A 24,399-nucleotide genomic window follows, 5' to 3' on the forward strand; every position below is an offset into this window, starting at 1 on the left:
AAATTATATTAAAATTTTCATGAGGCAATAAAATTAATAATGATGCCTACAATGGATTCATAGTCAATGATACAGAAAAAAAACACAAGACATTAACAGAACAAACTATAAGCCAGGTGCCTCTGGTGCAGGCCTATAATCCTGGGTACTTGGGAGGCTTAGATCTAAGGATCAAGGTTCAAAGCCAGCCTGACCAGGAAAGTTTATAAGATTCTTAGTTCCAATTAACCAGTCAGAAGTGGAGGTGTGGATCAAGTAGTAGAGGGCCAGCTTTGAGGGGAAAAGGCCAATCAAGAGCCCGAAGCCTGGGCTGGGAATATGGCCTAGTGGCAAGAGTGCTTGACTCATATACATGAAGCCCTGGGTTCGACTCCTCAGCACCATATATATAGAAAATGGCCAGAAGTGGCGCTGCGGCTCAAGTGGCAGAGTGCTAGCAGAAGTCTGTAGGCACTGAGTTGTCATGTTCTGAGAAAGAAAGAAGGAAGGAAGGAAGGAGGGAGGGAGGTGAAAGAAAAAAAAAAAAAAAACCTTTTAAAGGATACTGGTGGCTCAGGCTTGTCATCCTACTTACTCAGGAGTCTGAGATCTGAGGATCACAGTTCAAAGCCAGCCTACGCAGGAAAATCTGAGATTCTTAACCTCCCAAAGCCAGAAATGAAACTGTGGTTCAAGTGGTAGAGTGCCAGCCTTGAGCAAAAGTAGCTCAGGGACAGCTCCCAGGCCCTGAATTCACACACACACACACACACACACACACACACACACAGAACACACACCCACAATCAGCATGTCTGAAATGGTAACTCCTTTGTACAACAGGCTTAAAAAAATAATTAGGGCTGGGAATGTGGCTTAGTGGTAGAGTGCTTGCTTAGCATGCATGAAGCCCTGGGTTCAATTCCTCAGCACCACATATATAGAAAAAAACGGCCAGAAGTGATGCTGTGGCTCAAGTGGCAGAGTGCTAGCCTTGAGCAAAAAGAAGCCAGGGACAGTCCTGAGACCCTGAGTTCAAGACCCAGAACTGGCAAAAAAAAAAAAAAAAAAAAGAAGCATAAAAACAAAATCTGCATTTATCAAGCACTCCTCCTCTCCCATTCCCTGCTGATTTCTATTCTCTTTTCTCAGTCTATGAATTTGCCTGGTCAGGAACCTTGTATAAACGCAATCCTAGCATTTGTGTGTCTGTGCCTGGCTGACTTCACAATTTACCCACTTCCCATGTGGAGGTGTGAAACAGTGGGCACCTGACACAGTGGGAAAACTGTTACTAAAGTAGCAGTAACCCCCAATTTTCCATGCAGTCTTTCAGAGAGTTGCAAAGACACAGTTCTCCGATCCCCAAAGAATGGGACAGCCAGGGATTAAATATGAGACTACATACTTCACTAAGATCACTTTAGGTGTTGGGGGGGGGTGTTGGGGTTCTTTTGGTTTTTTGTTGGTTTTGGTGCCAATATTAGGGCTCTAACTCAACGTCTAGGCGCTGTCCCTTAGCATTTTCCACTCAAGGTTGGTGCTCTACTTCTTGAGCCACAGCTCTGAAGTGATGAAGATAATTAATCTGTTGCTATTCTTTCTTTCTTTCTTTCTTTCTTCCTTCCTTCCTTCCTTTCTTCTTTTTTTCTCTCTCTCTTTCTTTCTTTCTTTCTTTGCCAGTCCTAGGCCTTGGACCCAACACTGTCCCTGGCTTCTTTTTGCTCAAGGCTAGCGCTCTACCTCTTGAGCCACAGCACCACTTCCAGCTTTTACCATATTTGTGGTGCTGAGGAATCGAACCTAGGGCTTCATACATGCCATGTAAGCACTCTACCGCTAAGCCATATCCCAGCCCTATGTTAGCTTTCAAAAACAAAGTATTGCTAATACTGTTCTGCAGTGGTCAATGTAAAACTTTTTACTGTTCTGTAGTGTTCTATGTAAAACTTTTCTGAAGCTGGCCCCTGCTGTAAAGTTATGGAGATTGTATTCACCCAACTTGCTTTGCACTTGTTTTGCTCTGTATTGATCACACCTGTAACACCCCGCCCCCTGCCCCCAATTTCATCCTGTTTTGCCACTTAGTTGTTAGATGGTCTCCAGTGAAGACCAAGACACCCTGACCTGTTGTGACTGACAACTCTTGGAAGTAACAAGCCTCTATAGTTAAGTTTAAGGGAAAATTCCTGTAGTTTTTAGGTATATAAGCAGCCTTCTGGGATGGCCCGAGGCACTGCATCTTGAGATCCCGAACTGCAGTCCTAGTGCCCCAGTATTTATTCACTCAATTTTTAAAAAAAAAAATTTTATCTGAGTGTCTCACTGACTGCCAATCCATGGACCCCATAACAGCTCCATTTCCTGCTTTTTGCTGGTTCACTGGAGATAAGAGTCTCACAGACTTTCCTACCTAAGCTGGCTTCAATTAAGGTCCTCAGATCTCAGCCTCCCAAGCAGCTAAGGTGATGGGAGTGAGCCACTAGCTCCCTGCTCATTTTAAGTTATAATACTTGGAATGAAACTATTAATTACTGAAAATGACTACAAAGTTATGGAGCTAGAACAGGATGTTCTGAAGGCAATCTGCTAACCAGACAGCAAGATAATTTCTAGAGACAGAGGTCATTGTTACTATGAGAAAAATAGAACTGTTTTATAGTTATGATTCACAAGTTGAGCCTTCTCAAACTCTAGGTTCAAGCCCTAACACAAAAAAGAGAGACCGAAGGCAAGGGTGACATTGTCCAAAAAGAAATGTACTACTCCACTGACTTATGTAACTGTAGCCCCTCTGTATATCACCTTTATTGTAACTGAAGGCCTTGCCTCTCCCCTCTAGGCTCAGTCTTCCTATGAATCCAAAGGTGGAATATGAAGGATTGACCCCCATCCTACTGCCCCAGGCCCACACAGACACCAGGCAAAACCTCAATATGAGAACCTGCTTTGATATGCAGGCAAGGCGATTCACCTAAGCCCAGCGGTAAACAATCCATTGTGGGCCAAATGGAAAAGCCCCAACTTCCTAGAGCTACTGGCTCCTTCATTAACCTCTCCCTCCTTGCTCAGACCCCATAGAAGCCTGGTCCCAAATTCACCCCCTTCCACAACCTCCAAATCCAGGAGAAGGTCTGTGCCCCTCACTGTTGCTCAATAAACAGTCCTCACCTGTTGATCTAGTTGGGTCTATTCCTTTTCTGTTTTCCATCATTTTAAAGAAATAAAAGAGAGAGGAGAAGCCAGACTCCAGTGATTTATACCTATAATCCTAGCAGCTGAGATCTAAGAATCAAGATCCAAAGCCAGCTCAGACAGAAAAATCTACAAGGCTCTGATTATCAATCAACCAGCAAAAAACTGGATGTGAAAGTGTGGCTGAAATGGTAGAACTATCAGCCTAGTGTAAATAAACAAAAAACTGAAGAGTGTGAGACTGAGTTCAAACCCCAGTAACTGGAGAGAGAGAGAGAGAGAGAGAGAGAGAGAGAGAGAGAGAGAGAGAGAGAGAGAGAGGAGTTAAATAAACTATATGATTCTTTTTTGTTATGTGGGGTTTTTTTTGCTGGTCCTGGGACTTAAACTCTAGGCCTGGGCTCTGTCCCTGCACTTTCTGACTCAAGGCTAGCATTCAACCACCTGAGCCACAACTCCAGTTTGGGTGTTTTTTGGTTACCTGGAGACAAGACTTTTACAGACTTTCCTGCCCAGACTGGCCTCAAACCTTGATTCTCAGATCTCAGCCTCCTAAGTAGCTAGGATACCTGTATGAGCCACTGGCAGCCCAGCAAACTATATGTTTGATGGCATTAGATGAATTCAACTTTGTTTGCTTGGTTTTGGTTTTGTTGCCAGCCCTGGGGCTTGAACTCAGGGCCTGAGCACTGTCAATGGCTTCTTTTTGCTCAAGGCTGGCACTCTGCCACTTGAGCCACAGCGCCACTTCCGGCCTTTTCTATATATATGTGGTGCTGAGGAATTGAACCCAGGGCTTCATGTATATGAGACGAGCCTTTACTACTAGGTCATATTCTCAGCCCCTAGATGAATTCAATTTAATGACACTCTTGTCAGTGATTTCCCCACTGGCGGGAAACATCTGAAATGTGGCCACAAGCTTGTGTCCCCCAGAGTAGTAGTTCTTTTTTTTTTTTTTTTTTTTTTTGGCCAGTCCTGGGCCTTGAACTCAGGGCCTGAGCTTCCTTTTTTTGCTCAAGGCTAGCACTCTGCCACTTGAGTCACAGCGCCACTTCTGGCTGTTTTCTGTATATGTGGTGCTGGGGAATCGAACCCAGGGCCTCTTGCCACTAGGCCATATGTGGTAACCAAACTAGCAATGTCAACATCAGATATGCAAATGTTGAGAGGCTTACAGCAGGGTACATCTGTAATCCCAGTGAAGGACTGACCCCCACCCAATCGCCCCAGGCTCATACAGACACCAGGCAAAACCCAAGGTCTCTATGAACCTGCTTTGATGCATAGGCAGGGCAAGTCACCTAAGCCCAGCTGTCAACAACCCATGTGGGCCCAAGGAAAAGCCACCAACTTCCTAGACCTAGTGGCTCCTTCTTTAACCTCTGACTCCTTGCTCAGACCCCCATATAAACCTGGTCCCAAATTCACCCCCTCGCACAACCTCCAAACCCAAGGGAAGGTCTGTGCCCCTCAGCGGTTCAGCAATAAACAATCCTTGATGATCAGGCCTATTCCTTTTTCTGTTCTCCATTTTCCTAACACGCAGTACCTGGGAGGGGGAAGCAGGATCTTCAGTTTAAGGGGAACCTGAGCTAGATAGTGAGACTTCATCTCAAAGTAAAAAAGAAAGAAACACAAATTTTGAAAGCTTAACTGCCCCCCAAATTCAGCAGCTCAGAGAGAAAGTGGTGTATAGCACCTCATCTGTGATGTTTTAGAAAGAGCTTGAGTTTGAACTCAGAACATCCCTTGAACCATGGTCCCAGCCCTGTTTTGCCCTGGCTATTTTTGAAATAAGGTCTCAGTCATTCCCCAGGCCCCTAGGACTGTGGTCCTCCTATTTTATGCATCTCTGAGTGACTGGGATGATAGGTCCCTGCCACCACACCCCACCTAGCCTCTCAAGTAGCTACAGGTATGAGCCACCATTAGGCGGTTGGCAGTGTTTTGTTTGGGTTTTGGTTGTTTTTATAAGCCCTCTGGATGATTCAGTTACTCGTTAATCAGAGAACAAGGGTGCCAGGCATGTTTAGATTGTACCTGATAACCATTCCTTTAGTGACAAATCCTCTTTTTGTTGCATGCATTTTTTTGGACCTACTGTTATATTTTTCAAACTTGTTGGAGCCTGAGCAACTCTCACATTTTAAATCCTTGAAAGACATAGTTTGTTGGTGAAACTGAAAACTGGCACAATTTAGGGTGGTAAGTTGGTAATCATTCACCAAAGCAACAAGGAAAATATAGCTCTTAACGCAAATGACTTGATTTTCAGGACTGTAATCCCACAGCACAGGCTCACAAAAAGAAAGAGGGGGAGGCAGGTAAATCAGACTAGCTAAAACTACTACTACCCTAGCTACTCTGGAGGCTGAGCTGTGAAGATCACAATTTGAAGCCAGCAAAGGCAAGAAAGTCCATGAGAGTTACCTCCAAATAACCAGCAAAAAGTATATGAAATAGAACTATGGCTTAAGTGATAGGACACCAGCCTTGAGCAAAAAAAAGGCTAAGGGACAGCACCCAGGCCCTGAGTTCAAGCCCCAGTACTGACACACATGCATACACACCAAAACAGTGGAGGTCCAGGCACTGGTAGCTTAGGCCTGTAAACCTAGTTACTCAGGAAGCTAAGATCTGAGGATCAATGTTCAAAGCCAGACTGGGCAGGAAACTATCTCCATTAAATTACTCAGAAAAGGCTGGAAGTGGCGCTGTGGCTCAAATGGTAGAGCACTGGCCTTAAGCACAAAGAAGCTCAGGGACAGAGCCTGGGCCCTGAGTTCAAGCCACTATCCCTCAGTTATTCCAGGCCCCCCCCAACTAGTGTGGATCACCCCACTGTCTGTCAGATGGGAACCCCTCTGCTCTTCCTCAGAGCAGTCAGGGCACCATCCATGCCATCAGGGAGGCCCGTGTGCCAGGGGTCAGGTTACCCATCCTACAGGGACTGACCCACCCACGGTCCCTCAAGGCCACTAGCTCGGCTAGGCCCGCACACAGAGGCTGGGCCCACTCTTCCAGTTGGAAGCAGCTGCATGAACCACTGCAGCTTGGGTGGTCCTCTCTCTCTCTCTCTCTCTCTCTCTCTCTCTCTCTCTCTCTCTCTCTCTCTCTCTCTGTCCTCTCTCTCTCTCTTTCTCTCTCCCCCCTCCTTTCTCTGCTCTTTCCCCTCTCTCCTCCTCTCTGCCTCCTGTCTCCTCTCTTCTTTCTTTCCCTCCTCTCTTCTTTCTTCTCTACACACACACACACACACACACACACACACACACACACACACACACACACACACACACACACACACACACACACACACACACACACACACACACACACACACACACACACACCCTTTCCCTCCTAGGAAGGGAGGACGGGTGTTCGCCTAGCCTAAGGAGGACGGCCCTGACCCCCGCTGCCCGCGGCCGGTGGGCGTGGCCAGGCAGGGGCGCGGTCTGGTGGCAGGGGCGTGACCTGGGGCCGGGAGGGGCGTGGCCTTCTGGCTGATGGCTATGGAGGAGGCGTGACCGGGGCGTCCGGGGCGGGGCTGGGGCCGGGAGAGGGTGGGGCCTGCGGGTTGATGGCCCGGGTCTCCGCCTCCGCCGCCGCCGCCGCCGCTGCCGCCGCCGCCGCTGCTCCCCAGCAGCAGGAACCGAAGTCCCGGCCGCGACCGCCTCCAGGTCGCCGCCGCCGCGGCCGCCGCCGCCGCCGCCGCTCCGTCGCCGCCGCCCGCGCGCGGGCTGGGCCGACGCCGGTAGCCATGGAAGACTTCATCGTGATTTCGGACGACAGCGGTTCGGAGAGCTCCGGCAGTGCCCGCTCGGGCCGGGCGCGGAGGCTCCGCCGGGCCCTGTCCCGGACCCCCGGCGCGCTGCCCCGCCGGACGGTGGTGAGTGACCGAGCGGGCGGGCGAGCCGGGCGCTCGGGGACCGCAGCGTCGCCGGCTGCCGCCCCCGCCCCCCCGCCCCGCGCCTCGGCCGCCGGGCCCCTCACGGTTGCAGCCGCTTCCCGCCTCGCCGGCCTCGGGCCTCGAGGAGCGCGGCGGGCTGGCGGGCGGGCGGGGGGCGGCGGCCCGGGCCGTGGGGCCGGAGCGGGGGCCGGGGGGACGGCCGCGGGGGGGGCGCCCCGCTGCCAGCCCTGCCGAGCACATGGACGGCGTTCCCGGGGCGCGGGCTGCGGGGCTGGCCGGGCGGTGACCGGCGGGGGCGGCTCGGGCCCGGGCGGGACGACCCCCGAGCGCCGGCGGGGGTGGGGGGGCACCAAGGTGCGGGAGATCGGGGAGCCCAGCCAGGCCGCAGTCGCCGCCACCCGGTCCTCGAGTCCAGGCGGGGACGCGCGGGCGCGTAATTGTTTGGCCGCGGTGGGTGCAGATGTGCCGGGGAGGTAACTGGAGCCCCGGGGCCGCCGCGAAGCCGGGGAGCGCGGGCACGCCTGGGCCTCTTTGCCCAGCCGGGGCCGGGGGAGGACAGGGGAGGGAAAGGGGGGAGGGAATCGATCGTGGAGTTGGAGAGGAGGGCGATTCCTGTCGCTTTGCAAACATGCACCCTGTAACCAGGCCCTGAGGAAGTGGGGCCTCTCCGCCCCCGAGAGGGGGGCGGGGGAGCCAACGGACCTGCACTCCTCTTTCTCCTTCAGGCCCCTGCATCTTTGTCCTTGCTCCTGAATGGGTGAATCAAATAGCTGTGCTACCCTTGCCTTTCCAGAACTCTCCACAGATATTTAGTGAGCCCTTGCCTGTGGTCTGGCCATGTATTAAGGACCAGTAACATAATACAGAACACAACCATCGCAGTTTCCTGCCATCCAAGGTGATATATTCAACAAGTAGCAATTGAGTGTCCTCTCAAAGGGCGAAAGGTGGGCAGCTGTCCATCAAAAAACTTCCAGCAACTCCCCACCCCCAACTCTTGCAGCCTCTCGAAGCTATACCCCAGGAATACAAGAATGATTAAGCCAAACTAGACCCTGATGGCTCACGTCTGTAAGCCTAGCTACTCAAGAAGATGAGTTCTGAGGATCAGGGTCATGATTGGAAACTAGCCCAAGTCCTTGAAACTCTTAACTCCAGTTAACCAGCAAAAAAGCCAGGAATGCAGGTGTGGCTTAAGTAGTAAAGCTCCAATCTTGAATGGAAAAAAGGGAGAGAATGAAGCTCTTGAGTTCAAACCCCAGAACCAGCTTGCACAGCGCACACACCATAATCGAATATCTTATATATAGAACTTAAAAGTTTTAAGGAAAACACCCCACTTCCTATGCAAATACCCCTTTGAGAGGGTTCTGATATCTGTTCCCCCAATTCAACTTTCCAGAACATGTGCCATCCTGAAAGCCTACTCTGAACCATTTCCTTTTGGTTCCTAGGTGCAGTGCCAGTGCTAGGTTATCATTGGGCTGAATGTCATGCAGAACTACTTAATGGGAGCTGGCCACCAGTGGCTCACACCTGTCATCCTAGCTACTCAGGAGGCTGAAATCTGAGGCTCACCACTGGAAACCAGCCTGGGCAGGATAGTCTGTGAAACTCTCTTCATCTCCAGTTAACCAGCAGAAAGCCAGAAGGGGAGCTGTGGCTCAAATGGTAGAGCACCAGCCTTGAACACACAAAAAAAGCTCAGAGTGCACCTAGGTCCTGAGTTCAAGCCCCAGTCAGTATTGGTGAAGGAAGGAAGTACAGACAAGGGCATAAGTACCTGTCCACTTGGAAAGTGAATAGATACACATATATAATCTTAATGCACGTAAAGATAAAAATCATACATTTTCAGAAAATGCTACAATAAAACTAAAGACCAGCAATAAAAGCTGAACAAAAGAAATTGTCACTACTAAGTCAGCAGTGGCCTAATTATTTCAAGATCAGCTTCTAACTGCACTGGACCCCAGGTGCAAAGGTTACTGCTTTTTAATTCTTTTTTTTTTTTTTTTGGCCAGTCCTGGGCCTTGGACTCAGGGCCTGAGCACTGTCCCTGGCTTCTTCCCGCTCAAGGGTAGCACTCTACCATCTGAGCCACAGCACCCCTTCTGGCCATTTTCCATATATGTGGTGCTGGGGAATCGAACCAAGAGCTTCATGTGTAGGAGGCAAGCGCTCTTGCCACTAGGCCATATTCCCAGCCCTGCTTTTTAATTCTTGAATGTATTTATGTGATAATTATGGCACTGTGAGAATAAAAGGAGAAGGAAGGCTGGAGGTATAATATCCCCAGTCTGGTAGGGAAGACAATCAAGTAGACTAAATAAATAATATAGAAATTCCTCCAAAATTTTGCTTGGTTTCCTCCAATGGTAGTCAATTGCAAAATTATAGCACAATGTCCCATGGATATTGACATGGATATAGTGTACCATGACTCCTCTATTTCCACAGCTTGTATGTAGATAGAGATACACAGATGCACACACCTATGTTTTGTTCATTATTATCACCTGTGTTTGCTTATATATCTATTACTACAACTGAGATTCTGTATAAGCCAGGTGCCAGTGGCTCATGCCACTCAACCTATTCAGGAGACTGAGCCCAGACATGCAGATTTGTGAAACTCTTACCTCTGTTTAACCAGGAACCAGCCAGAAGTTAGAGGCATGGCTTAAGTGATAGAGCACCAGTCTTGAGCAAAAAAAGCCAGGCGAGAGCTCAAGGCCCTGAGTTCAAGTCATAGTACTGGTGCGCAGTCACACAATTCTAAATAGCTGCAATATTCTTCAGGTCCTTCATATTGCCTTTGCTTCCTTTACCACAACCACAATCCTGGCTGGCCTGGAATAGTTTTCATTTGTCTAAAGTAAGTGCCCAAGAGTTTGAGTTCTAGGTCTTACTATAGTTTTGTTTCCTTTCTCCAGAAACTACGAAAGGTTTCCTTGGGCATGGCTCAGTTGGTAGAGTGCTAGCCAATAAACGAAAGTGGCAGGTACCAAGTTCAAGTCCCTGTCTCAGACCAAAAGGAAAAGAGTTTCCTTGAGTAACTATTTTTTGTTTTTTGTTTTGTTTTTGCCAGTCCTGGGGCTTGGACTCAGGGCCTGAGCACTGTTCCTGGCTTCCTTTTGCTCAAGGCTAACACTCTGCCACTTGAGCCACAGCGCCTCTTCTGGCCGTTTTCTATATATGTGGTGCTGGAGAATCGAACCCAGAGCTTCATGTATATGATGCAAGCTCTCTTGCCACTAGGACATATTCCCAGCCCCTTGAGTAACTATTTTATGTATGGATACCAAATGTTGATTACTGGAGGTAAATGAGTAATCCAGTAATCAATATTTGATATCCCTCTAGGGTGCTGGTGGGTCACACCTGTAATCCTAACTACTCAGGAGGTTGAGATCCAAGAATCATGGTTCAGAGCCAGCCTGAACAAGAAAGCCCATGAGACTCTTACCTCCAACAAACTACTTAGGAAAAGCTGGAAGCAGCACTGTGTCTCAAGTTGCAGAGCAATAACATTCAGCTCAGGGAGTACCCAGGCCCTGAGTTCAACCCCTAGGACCAGCACTATAGATAGTTAGATATAGATATAGATTATATCTATTTTTATTTTAGCCATTCCAGTATGTGTGTGGTGGTAAACTCATTGTAGTTGTCACTTGCATTTCTTTAATGGCTAATCATTTGCATATATCTTAGTGAAATGTCTGTCTACATGTTTTATTTTCTAGTTGGATTGTTTTTTGGCAGGGCTGTTTTTTTTTCTATCCATTAAATTATAAGAAGTCTACATCCTGGGGCTGGGAAGGTGGCTTAGTGGTAGAGTGCTTGCCTAGCATGCACGAAGCCCTGGGTTCTATTCCTCAGTACCACATACACAGAAAAAGTCAGAGGTGGCACTGTGGCTCAAGAGGTAAAGTGCTAACTTTGAACAAAAAGAAGCCAGAGACAGTGTTCAGGCCCTGAGTCCAAGCCCTAAGACTGACAAAAAAAAAAAGTCTATATCCTGCTTACTAATCAGTCCTTTGTTGAATATGTAATTTGCAAATATTGCCTTTCAGCCTATGGCATGTCTCTTTCAGCCTATGGTATGTTTTCTTCCTCGTCTCATAACTCTTCATAGAGCAAAAGCTTTTATCAGGTTTTATTTATTCAGATAGTGCTTTGGGTATTATCCAAAAACTCTGCCTAGACCTAAAGAGTTTCTCCTATATATTTTCTTTTTTCCCTCCCTAAAAAGTGCTCTAGTAGAGCTGGGCCTGGTAGCACATGCCTGTAATCACAGCACTCTGAAGACAGAAGCAGGACATTTTTAAGGCCAGCCAGGCTATTACAGTGTATTCAAGGCCAACTTAAATTGCATAGCAAGATCCAGTCTAGAAAAAAAAAAAAAAGGAGTAGAAAGGAGCAAAGAAAACTAAGGGCCCACTGGGTGGTAGAACACTTGCCTAGTTTTCTCAAGACACATCTATGGGGCATACATGAATGGTGCAAGCACCTCAGGGCACATACGTGAAGCATGAAGAAATTCTTGGTCCAAAATCTCCCACTAGAAGAAATGGCACCAATTGTATACAACTTCTTCCAAAAGAATTTTTGAAAAATCAAACATTATCCACCACATAAAATTAGGTCAATGGGGCTGGTAATGTGTCCTAGTGATAGTGCTCGCCTCGTATATCTGAAGCCCTGGGTTCAATTCCTCAGCACTACATACATAGAAAAAGAAGTGGTGCTGTGGCTCAGGTGGTAGAGCAATAGCCTTGAACAAAAGAAGCTCAGGCAGTACCCAGGCCATGAGTTCAAGCTCCAGGACTGACCAAAAAAAAAAAGACATAAATAAATGGATTTACATATTACATTCATGAGTAAGTAGACTTGATTTAACTTTTTCTTGCTGTTTGTGTCCCTGAGTTTTTTTTGTTCTTTTTTTTTTTTTTTTTTTTTTTTTTTGCCAATCCTGGGACTTGAACTCAGCGTCTGGACACCATCACTGGCTTCTTTTTGCTTAAGGCTACCATTCTACCACTTGAGCCACAGCACCACTTCTGGCTTTTTCCATTTGTGTGATGCTGAGGAATCAAACCCAGGGCTTCATGCATGCTAGGCAAGCACTCTACCACATTCCCAGCCCCCTGTCCAAGAGCTTTTGTGCTGAAGGCTGGAGCTCTACCATTTGAACTGCAGTTCCACTTCCAGTTTTCTGGTGGTTCATTGGAGAAGAGTCTCACAGACTTTCCTGCCTAGGCTGGGCTTTGAACTGTGATGCTCAGATCTTTGCCTCCTGAGTAGCTAGGATGACAGGCATGAGACACCAGTACTGGACTTAGATTTAACTTACACGACGCTTCATAAATTGTAGGTAAGCTACTTCTAAAACTGATGTGGAACATTGCAGGAACTAGAGTACCAAAACAATTTTGAAAAAGGATATAGTTAGAGGAATGAAAGTATTTGCTTTTTAAGATTTGCTGTTTAACTACAGTAGTCTAGACAATGTAGTACTTGGAGGGACTAGCACCGTGCTCTGCCCCACCCCCAGTGTTCTCCCCTCTGCTATCTCCTCAGCCCAGAATTGACACACAGTTCAGTGGGATGAAAATACAACTCAAAATAGACACACACAGTGGAGCCAATTGATTTTTCACAAAGGTGCAAAACGTGCCTTTCTATTCAGTGGAGGAAAGATGGCAATTTCAATGGGTAAAGTTGGAATCATTGGACATTTGGAGGCAAAATGGCAAGAATCTTGACATAAACTTCACACCTTACATCACAGTGAACTCAAAATAGGTCAGAGGTGTGTGTGTGTGTGTGTGCGTGTGTGCGTGTGTGCTGGTAAATGAGGCTTGAACTCAGGGCTTAAGCACTGTCCCTGAGCTTTTTCACTCATGTCTAGCACTCTGCCATTTGAGTCATAGCTCTACTTCTGGCTTTTTACTGGTTAACTGGAGAGAAGAGTCTCATGGATTTGTCTGCCTGGGCTGGCTTCAAATTGCAATCCTCAGAACTCAGCCTCCTAAGTAGGATGACAGGTGTAAGCCATCAGTGCATGGCAAAACTATAAAACTTTTAGAAAATGTAAATAAAAATTTCATGGCCTGAGGTTAAGCTCAGAGGTCTTCACTATGACCCCACGGGCACAATCCATAAATGAAAAAAAAAATATGATAAAGTAGGTTTCATGGAAAGGGAAGATTTTGTTCTGGAGCATTCTTTGTTTAGAAAATAAAAGAACAAATACGGAGAAAAGACACAAATAACATCTGACTTAAGATTCATATACAGATTATAAGAACACTCTAACCTTAATAGGAAGAAAACAAACTGACACCATCAAATGCTGGCAAGGGTGTAGAGAAACTGGATCGAATTATTGGTGGAATGTAAAGGGTACAGTCACTCTGGAAAACATTGGCAATTTCTCAGGAAAATAAACATAAACTTACCATATGAACAAGCAGGACTTTTCTAGGCATATGCCCAAGAGACTTGAAAACGTTATGTTCACACAAGAACTTGTAAGTAGTATTCATAATAGTCAAGTGAAATGTTTTCAGCCACTGAAAATGAACACATCTTAATAGTGTCTCCATATAAAAAGAAATGTAAGAGCTGGATGCCGGTGGCTCACACCCGTCATTCTAGCTACTCAGGAGGCTGAGATCTGAGGATCACGGTTTAAAGCCAGCCAGGGCAGGAAAGTCTGTGAGACTGCTATTTCAAATATCAAAGAACCAGAAGTAGTTGGGTGCCAGTGGCTTAGACCTATAATCCTAGCTACTCAGGAGGGACCTGAGGATTGTGGTTCAAAGCCAGCCCAGGCAGGAAAGTCCATGAGACTCTTTATCTTCAGTAAAATACTTCACAAAAGCTGAACGTGGTGCTGTGGCTCAAGTGGTAGAGTGCTAGCTTTGAGGACAAAGAGGCTCAGGGACAGTGCCCAGGCCCTGAGGTCAAGCCCTGGCCCAAAGTAAAGGTGTGGGTCAAGTGGTAGAGTATCAAGTGACTTTGTGAGGCTCTGAGTTCAAGCCCAGTATGGGCATTAACAAAAGGGGAGTGAATGGAAGTATATTACTACATATTAATTAATACATATTATGACATTAATACATATCACAACAAAGATGGCTCTTGAAAGCAAATACTTAGTTTAAAAAGCCGGATACACATTTGATGAGTCCATTTATAGAAATGCTCAAAACAGGCAAATCACTAAATAGACAAATAGGACAAACAAAGTTAGATTCATATAATAGCTATATGATTGGCTGTCTAGTTATAATTAGCTTTATGTATCTAAAGCCCTGTGTGAGTACCCTGTATATCTATACATTAAATTATTGCCTCTTCTTCTCTACTCATTACAAAGCATTCTCACAAACTTCAAGGACAGAACCTACGTGGACACTTTATCGAGGAAAGAAGTAAGTCATATATTTAAGGTAGGGGGCTTCAAACAGAGAAAGGGGGATAATAAGCATTCCCACTTAGCCCTTAATTGTAGCTTGTGGAAGAGAGTGTGAACCCTCAAGTGCCGCTATGATTTTTAATTTGGTCAAATGGAAATTCCACCAGCTTTCCCCACAAAATTCATTCAGTCTCTTGACATGTATGTCTTGAGTGTTTTGCCCTAATGGAAGATATAAGCAAGAAACATAGGGATACAATAAAGAGGCTGGACCAGGAACTTGTCTTTTCAGCGTATGGCCAATGTTGAAGAACTTAACCACTACAGAAATATAGCTAGCTCCCCAATAAAACTAACTTTTCCTATTCTCTGGGCTAGCAGGAATGAGCAGAAATCTTCTAGGAGAACAATTAAACCCAAAGCCATAACCAAAGATGGAATAGTAAGCAGTAGATCTCACCCCCCACACCATCCACAGGAGATGGGCCGTGAACCAGCTTTGTGCTGGTACAGCTCAGCCTGAGACTTCCAGAACTTCACAGATAAGTATTGAGCCATTGGAGCCTCCGGGAATGTGTGTATGTGTCTGTGTCTGTGTGTCCGTGTGTGTGTGTGTGCGCGCGCACACACACGCGCCAGTCTTGGGACTTGAACTCAGGGTGTGGATCCTGGGGCTTGAATTCAGGGCCTGGGTGCTGTCCCTGAGCTTTTTTGCTCAAGGCTAGTCTCTGCCACTTGAGTCGCAGCTCCACTTCAGCCACAGCTCTACTTCTGGCTTTTGGTTAATTGGAGATAGTTTCATAGATTTTCTTGTCTGGGCTGGCTTTGCACCATACTCTTTAGAGCTCAGCCTCCTGAGTAGCTAGGATTACAGCTGTGAGCCACCGGCACCCAGTTTTACTTTAGGTTTTTTAGCTATAAAATTCACATCACAGAGTTGTTGCGAAGTAATTTGATCTGAAAATAGGGTTACCAGATGATCAGAGCCTGATCAACTTCTGTGTCTTCCTGAACAGGTGCCAAATGTTGGGGAGCATCAGTTACCTATGCTTCCTTGCCCTCTAGCAATCCCGCTATGAAAATTAGAAAGATAATACATACCTTGTAAGAACTTAATTAGAGTAACAGGCAGTGGAAGTGCAAATTAGTTAGGAGCACTAAGAGAGGACAATAAGATGAGAGGATAAACTGACAAGTATTATTAGATCAAATGTATTCAGTTATGTTTTATTCAAGATAGCAGCTAGGTACCAAAGATACAGACTACAGGAAAAGCTGGGATCAGGCAAGCTCAGTACATCTACTTACCTAGCATGCACAAGGCCCTCAGCACTGCAAACACAACAATAAAAAGAATACAAAAGAGGTTGGGTCAGGGGCTGGTGATTTACACGTGTAATCCTAGCTGCTCAAGAGGCTGAAATCTGAGGATCACGGTTCAAAGCTAGCTCAATCAGGAAAGTGTGAGACTCTTAACTCCAGTTAACCACCCAAAAGTGGTTTGAGGGGAAGTGTGTCACATGGGGCAAGTGGTAGAGCGCTAGCCTTGAGCAAAAAGAAAAAAAAAACGGGCGACACCCAAGCTGAGTCTAAGCCCTAGTAGCAGCACAAATAAAATAAAACATAATAAAGTTGGCAGGGAAATGGAGTAAAGTTGAGTAGAAGCTCATAATCATGTAGTACAGTATGAAGCAACCCAAAAGTATATGATTGGGATCTTAGAGGGGAACAGCAGAGAAAGGTTGTAAAAAAAAAATTGTTTTTTAAGTAGTTGTACAGAAGTGTTTCAATTCTGTAAGTCAGATCATGAATGCAATGCATCTTGATGAATGGCAACCCTTCCATCATTATCCTCCATTTTCCCATTCTGTCTATATGTAGAAAAATGTTTCAAGGACAATGACTGGCATTTTCACACATTCAGTTGGAAAAATAACTGCAGACAAGAGAAGTATAAGAGACTCAAAGCAAAACAAACACCAGGAAAGCCTGTCTTTCTTTAGAGAAAAAAAATTCATGTTACACCTAGGAAGCATCAATGCAATTAACAGATGACTTCCCATTACACTAGAGGCCCAAAGTCATTGAATTGACATATTCCAATAATGGAAGAAAGGACATGGTTCAAGTGGTAGAGCACCTGCCTACCAAGTGCAAGACCCTGAGTTTGAGCCCCGTTACCACAGAAAGAGAAAGGGAAAGAGAAACTTTTTAGACAAGAACTATGTCTGACAAATGATCCTTCAAAACCAAGAGCAAAATCAAGGTGTTTTAAAATGAGTAAATTGAAAGCATTTTTCCCTAGAACGCCCACACTACACACATTTATGCCGATGGGAAATAGCATCATGTAGAATGAAAAGTACCTGAATTTGCAAATATGTGGTAAAAACAAAATGACAGTTTTTGTTGTTTCATAATGTCTTTGAAAGACAACTTGCTTAAAACAAATATCATAGTACTGATTTTACATTTACAATGTACACAGATATAGTATATGAATGTATCTGAAACAATCACCACAAAAATAGAAGATGAAGGGAAGGATGAGTGGAATCATAGGTAGGGGTGTGTGTGTGTGTGTGTGTGTGTGTGTGTGTGTGTGCGTGCGCGTGTGCATTTTTTGGTGCCAGTCCTGGGTCTTGAACTCAGGGCCTGAGTGCTGTCCTTGACTTTTTTTTTTTTTTGGCCAGTCCTGGGCCTTGGACTCAGGGCCTGAGCACTGTCCCTGGCTTCTTCCCGCTCAAGGCTAGCACTCTGCCACTTGAGCCATAGCGCCGCTTCTGGCCGTTTTCTGTATATGTGGTGCTGGGGAATCGAACCCAGGGCCTCGTGTATCTGAGGCAGGCACTCTTGCCACTAGGCTATATCCCCAGCCCTGTCCTTGACTTTTTGTTCAAGGCTAGCACTCTGCCACTTGTAGATTTAAAACAGTGATTGACAGAAACTAAGTATAAATGGACCAGAAATTGTCAGAGATTGTCTAGACAAAGCATGGAAGGACTCCTATGTGTTGTTGAATGAAATGTATGTTTATATATGATATGCTTGAAATACAAAAAGACTCAAATTTGTGGAAAGGGAGCAGATAGAAATATACTGTGTAAACATACAGGAGAAATTTGTAGTGACTATGAAGACATCAATGACAGCTGGAGACCAAGAAGCCTTCTTTCACAAGGGTTAAAAGGAAGATGAGATCACTACATGCATCTGTCTACAAAGCATATCAAAATGTGTAATGAAAAACTAACTGGGGAAAAACAGATACATAACCATAGTTAGATATTGTAATACAACATTGTGTATGTGCACACCAGTATGCCAGTCAATCCTGGGGCTTGAACTAAGGACCTGAGTATTGTCTTTCAGTCTTATTCCTACCACTTGAGCCACAGCTCTACTTCCCCCTTTTGGTGGTTCATTGGAAATAAGAGTCCCAGTCTTGTCTGCACAGACTGGCTTTGAACTGTAATCCTTAGGTCTCAGCCTCATGAATAGCTAGGAGGATAGACATGAGCCAATGGCACCCGGCTTATCTTCTATATCTCCTTTGAAGCTGATTACATATTGAATATGGTTCTGTCTCTTGTCTGCTACATAGCTGTTGAAACAGCCTTCCCCTACATGTGTGTAATGGAGATTGTGCCGTGGTGTGGAGAACGAGTAAAGTGGCACAAGGAAATACCCAACACACTCTGCACCCAAGCCCTCCTACATTTGCTCACCTTCCTGTTTGGCATCTACATTTCCTGTTTGCTCTAGATTGGCCCTGGTGGCTTATGCCTGTTATCCTAGCTACTCAGAAGGCTGAGGGTTGTGGTACAAAATCAGCCTGGGCAGGAAAGACCATGAGATTCATCTCTAATTACCACCAAAAAATTGGAAGTGGAGTTGTGGCTCAAGTGGTAGAATGCCAGCCTTGAATGAAAAGGCTAAGGGACAGCACTGAAGCCCTGAGTTCAACCCTCATTACACACACACACACACACACACACACACACACACACACACACACACACACACTGTTTTCTACTTTGCTAAGGTTGAGCTCCCTTATAACTCCTTGTTCTCCTTGGATCAGAATAAATTTCCCTCTGCATTCCTACTTACATATTTACTAAGATGGTAAAGAAATTAACTGTTGTAACCAAATATTACTAATGCCTCTGTCTACAAGATGTGCAAATTGTCCAAGAAGTAGAGAGGTAAAATAATGTTCATCCTCTAAAGCTAGACTGTCATTCTTCTCAGATAAAGTTGAAACACCCTTCTTTTTTTGATACTGGAGCTTGAACTCAGGGCTTGGTCACTGTCCCTTTATTTAGCTTTTTCCATTCCAGGCTAGTACTCTACTATTTGAGCCACAGCCCCACTTCCAGATTTTCACTGGTTCCTTGGAAATAAGAGTCTCACAGACTTGTCCTCCCTCGGGCTGGCCTCGATCTACGCGATACTCAGATTTCAGCCTCCTCTAAGTAGCTGGGATTACAGGCAAGAGCCCCCCACACCCAGCTTGAAGTGCTCTTCTTCTAACTCTTCTCCCATATTCTTCCCCAGGACTTCATTGACTTAACAAGAGAACCCAGACCAAGGGCCAAGGACCGCAATGGACACTGTGTGATTGACCTGACCACAAGTGAGGAAGAAAGTAGACCTATTGCCACCCTCGATTTGACTTCGGACCCTGTTGCTCCCTCCCAGAAGGAGCCAGCCAGCCTGCAGACATGTGCCAGCTTCTCGAACAAAGAGCTTGAAAGTCAGGTGGACGGAAGCTCGCGGCCTCCCGCAGGGAGCATCGTGGATAGCAACCCCTCACACCTGCACGCGGAGCAGAGCGCCTGTGAAGGAGTGGCCAGTCGGGACTCTGCCTTCCCCGTGCAGCCGAATGGCGGCTCAGCCACGTGCCGAGGTGATCTCAGCTTCCTGGCCAGCCTCCAGCTGTCTTCGTTCTCCCCCATAAGCAATAATAGTAACAGTAGCAATGAGAGGGCACCCTTGCCATGCCCACAGCAAGATGTGCCTTGTCCACTGCAAGCCTTGCCGTGCCCCCTTCGAGCCTCCCCGTGTCCGCCACGAGCCTGTGCCTATCCTCCCCGACCCTCCTCATGTCCCCCTCGAGCCTTGTCATGCCCGTCGGAGACTGTGCCGTGCCAACCTCAAGTTTTGTCTCAGCCCCTTCAAGGAGTGCCACGTGCTCTGCAGAATGTGCACTGCGCCCCGCAGAACGTGCCCTGCACCCCACAGAATGTGCCCTGTGCCCCGCAGAATGTGCCCTGCGCCCCGCAGAATGTGCCCTGTGCCCCGCAGAATGTGCCCTGCGCCCCGCAGAATGTGCCCTGCGCCCCGCAGAATGTGCCCTGCGCCCCACAGAATGTGCCATGCCCTCAGAACGTGCCCTGCGCCCTGCAGAATGTGCCATGCTCTTCTCAGAATGCGTCCTGCTCTTCTCAGAATGTGCCAGGTGCCCTGCAGAATGTGCCCTGCGCTCCTCAGAACATGCTGTGCGCTCCTCAGAATGTGCCCTGCGCTCTGCAGAACATACCGTGTGTTCCACAGCTTGTGCCCTGTGCCCTGCAGAATGTGCCAGGTGCCACAAAGAATGTGCCATGCTCTCCTCAGAACGTGCCCTGTGCTTTGCAGAATGTGCCCTGCTCTCCTCAGAACGTGCCCTGTGCTTTGCAGAATGTGCCATGCTCTCCTCAGAACGTGCCCTGTGCTTTGCAGAACGTGCCATGCTCTCCTCAGAACGTGCCCTGTGCCCCACGGAATGTGCCACCCTCCCCACAGAGAGTGCTATGTGCCCCACAGCAAGTGCCCTGTGCCCCACAGAACATGCCATCCTCTCCTCAGAATGTGCCCTGTGCTCCTCAGATCCTTTCTCACCCACCTCAAGATTTTTCATGGCATCCTCAGCATCCACCAAGCGCACCACAGGACTGTCTGGGTCTGCCTCCACATCTGCCAGGCCCGCCTCAAAACCCACACACGCCGCCCATGCCACACACACTGGGAGATCTATCCCAGCTACCAGGAGCCGTACCACAGCCACAAGCCACTGTACCGCAGCAGTCAGATGACATGTCATTGGGACCTGCGCCATCCGTGGCAGGACACCTGTCCCATCCAGCACAAGACCAGCCTCCTTCCGACCAGAATGACATCCTGAGCCGGGACACTCCTATGGACATCTCAGCCCCCTCCTCTCCCAGCTGCTTCCCCATGCCTGCATCTCCACAGCCAGAAGCTCCGTCAGTGAAAGTTCCCTGGCTTCCGGTCACACCAATCCCACCTAAGAAAGACCCAAGTCCACCAGAGTCTGCCAGCGCTAAGTCTGCGCAGGTGCAAGCACGAGTCCCACAAGGCGGGGTGTTCAACAGGCCCTGCCTGCACAGGCTCAAGTACTTCCTGCGCCCTCCCGTCCATCACCTCTTCTTCCAGACACTAATACCCGACAAAGACACCCGGGAGGTGAGCTGACACTTCTCCCCCTGAGGATTAAGTGTCCTTTCCATAAACCTCGCTAAGGTTCCTTTGCCTGGAATCCATGCCTGAGAGAACGGACTGACTCTTAACTAGTTTGATCTTTTCCCCCTACTTGCAGACAAAATCAGATATGGGTTCAAATTTTAGGCTTCCCATTTAAAAATCAGCCTATCCTATGAATCCATTTGTGGGAGCCTGAGCTTTCCTAGCTTTGTGGGAGTCACTGATGAGATGGATGTAAAGTGCTCATGTGTCTGACTCCCTAACATCTTTGTCATGTCCTTGTCTTGCTCCTGTGTCTTTTATCTTCCTCGTGCCCTTAGACCTTCCAGATCACATAGGATAGTCAGGGGCACTTATCTGTCATCCTAGCTACTCAGCAGGCAGCAGGCTGAGGTCTGAGGAGCATGGTTCAAAGCCAGCCCAGGCAGGGAAGACCATGAGACTCTTATCCCCAATGAGCCACCAAAAAGCCAGAAGTGATTTGTGGCTTAAATGGTAAAGTGCCAGCCTTGAATGAAAAAGCTGAGCGACAGCACCCAGGCCCTAAGTTCAAGCCCATGCCCATACCAAAACTAGGTAGGTAGGTAGATGATAGATAGATGTAGATAGAGATATAGATAGATAGATAGATAGATAGATAGATAGATAGATAGATAGATAGATAGATAGACAGACAGATGTAGATGGAGATATAAAGATGGATGGATGGATAGATAGATAGATAGATAGATAGATAGATAGATAGATAGATAGATTAAAAAAAAAGCTAAGGTACAGTGCCCAGGCCCTGAGTTCCAGCCTTGTACCCATACCAAGAAATAGATGAACGGGTGGATGGATGGACAGACTTCTTTGCAGTCTTCATTCAACCTATTCCAGAACCTCTTGGTTTTATGTCCTATGAGATGCTATCCTGATTTCTTTTTTTTTTTTTTAATGTCCACAGAGCAAGGGTCAAAAATTAGAACCCATCCCTAATCGAAGACTAAGAATGGTGGCCAACACGATTGAAGAGAACTTTCCACTGGGGACCGTGCAGTTTCTGATGGACTTTGTGTCGCCCCAACACTACCCACCCAGAGATATCGTGGCTCACATCATCCAGAAGATACTGCTCAGTGGCTCCGAAACCGTGGATGTCCTCAAGGAGGCCTACATGCTGCTCATGAAAATCCAGCAGTACGTACCCTAACACTGGCTCTCGGGACTTGGGGGTGGGGGGGTGATCAGATTTTTTTTAAGGTGCTACTGGAGCTTAACCTCAGTGCCTTGTGCTCGCTCGGCAGGTGCTCTGACCCCCTGAGCCACATGGCAGCAAGGGATTCTTAAAGAGTTATTTAGATAGACATGACAACAAAACCCCAGCAAAACTGTCTTAAGTGGTGAAAGAGAAATTAGTACTGAGAGGACTTGGTGGTGCACATCTGCAACCCTAGATGCTGAGGAGGCTGAGATCTGAGGATCACAGCTCAAAGCCAGCCCAGGCAGAAACTCTGTGAGGCTGATCTCTAATTATTAATTACCAGAAAAGCCAGAAGTGGACCTGTGGCTCAAATGGTGGAACACCAGCTTTGAATGAAAAAGCTCAGGGACAGTGCACAGGTTCTGAGTTCAAGCCCCAGTACCAGAGAGACAGAAAGATAATTCAGTGACTTAGTGTAATAGAAACCTAGGATTCAAATGTGACTTGAACCAGTGGCTCACATCTGTGATCCTAGCTACTCAGAAGGCAGAGATCTGAAGATCCCGGTTCAAAGCCAGCCAGGGAGGGAAAGTTCATTAGATTCTTACCTCCAATTAACCAGCAAAAAGCCATAAGTGGAGGTATGACTCAAGTGGTAGAGTTCCAGCCTTGCAGGGAAAAGCTAAGCAAGATCACAAGGTCCTCAGTTCAAGTCCTGGTACCAGCACACACACACAAAATAGATGTTACTTGCTTCTGTGCTCAAAAATGGTTACCAGGACTTATTTTGTAGATCTGTTTTATTCTGCCTTTGGGTTTCCCATAGTTAGCCCTCAGCCACAAGCTTTTATGATACTCTGGATGGGAGTGTCCACTTCTATGATAATAACACAGTAGTTCTGAAATGGACCCAGGATTGGCTTAGCCTGAAACATGAGCCAGTGTTTTGGACCAATCACTGAAATGATAAGTAGAATAGTATGATTAACTCCACAAGTCACATTTCATCCTGGCTTCCTGGTAGGTAAAGCTTGACTGATGTGGTCTAGTACCTGCAGGTCAGGACCCATCTTCCGATCCCTATCCTTTCTCCCACTGAAATTGCCAGAATTCTAATGGATGTTGCTTGAATTTCAGGTTGCATCCCGCCAATGCCAAGGCTGTGGAGTGGGATTGGAAACTGCTCACCTATGTCATGGAGGAAGAGGTAACATGATAATCAGGAAGTTGTATCTTTTGCTCAGTCAGACTTAGTTACAAAGAAAATTGACGAGAGGGCTGGGAATGTGGCTTACTGGTAGAGTATTTGCCTAGCATGCCTGAAGCCCTGGGTTTGATTCCTCAGTGCCACGTAAACAGAAAAGGCCAGAGTGGTGCTGTGGCCCAAGTGGTAGAGTGCTAGCCTTGAGCAGAAGAAGCTCAAGGACAGTGCCCAGGCCCTAAGTTCAAGTCCCAGGACTGGCAAAAAAAAAAAAAAAAAGGCTGCAAAAAGTGGGGCTAGGTGGGTGGTTTAAAATAGAACACCTGCCTAGCAAGCATGAAGCCCTGAATTCAAACTAGTAATAGAAATAGAAAGTAGCCAGGTGCTGTTTGGCTCACATCTATAATCCTACTCAGGAGGCTGAGATCTGAGGATCTCAGCTCAAAGGTAGCAGAAAAGTCTGAAACTCTTTTCTCCTATTAACCACCAGAAAACCAGAAGTGACTTATGGCTCAAAGTGATGGGGCACCATCCTTGACTGCAAAAAGCTCAGGGACAACATCCAGGCCTTGAGTTCAAGCCCCATGACTGACTAAGGAAAGAAGGAAAGAAAGAAACAGAAAATAGAATGTAGAGCGTCAGTGATGGTTCAAAGCCAGCCCAGGCAGGAAAGTCTGTGAGACTCCTATCCTCAATTAACCAGAAAACCAGAAGTGGCACTATGGCTCAAGTGTAGAGCACTAACCAACTGAAGAACCCAGAGACATCACCCAGGCCCACTGTTCATGCCCCACAACCAACAAAAAGAAAAAGAAAATAGAATGTAGCTAGTAGCTTGCGAGTGGGGGATGAGAAACTCTGAGTGCTAAACAGAAAGGAGAGACAGATAAAGGGGTCAGTAACAAGAGATACCCTTCTTGAGAGGCATGCCCTGGTGAACCCCTTCCTACCATTTCCAGAACTTCCCAAAATACCAGCACCAGTGAAGGATCAAGAATTCAGCCCTTGAGCCT

At 46.9% G+C, this 24,399-nt stretch overlaps 1 protein-coding gene across 1 annotated transcript in view; it reads left to right on the top strand.

Moving 5' to 3' along the window:
• The first annotated feature begins 6,812 nt into the window (after positions 1-6,812).
• Simc1 (SUMO interacting motifs containing 1) overlaps positions 6,813-24,399 on the top strand; it is a 38,057-nt gene continuing 20,470 nt past the window's right edge. The window contains exons 1-4 of the mRNA XM_048334319.1: positions 6,813-7,066; positions 19,074-20,984; positions 21,949-22,181; positions 23,323-23,392. Coding sequence (XP_048190276.1) covers positions 6,938-7,066; positions 19,074-20,984; positions 21,949-22,181; positions 23,323-23,392 — 2,343 coding nt within the window. The 5' untranslated portion in view covers positions 6,813-6,937. The remainder of the gene's footprint in view (positions 7,067-19,073; positions 20,985-21,948; positions 22,182-23,322; positions 23,393-24,399) is intronic.

This window comes from Perognathus longimembris, chromosome 25 (assembly GCF_023159225.1).
Source record: "Perognathus longimembris pacificus isolate PPM17 chromosome 25, ASM2315922v1, whole genome shotgun sequence".
In the NCBI taxonomy this organism is placed as follows: domain Eukaryota; kingdom Metazoa; phylum Chordata; class Mammalia; order Rodentia; family Heteromyidae; genus Perognathus; species Perognathus longimembris.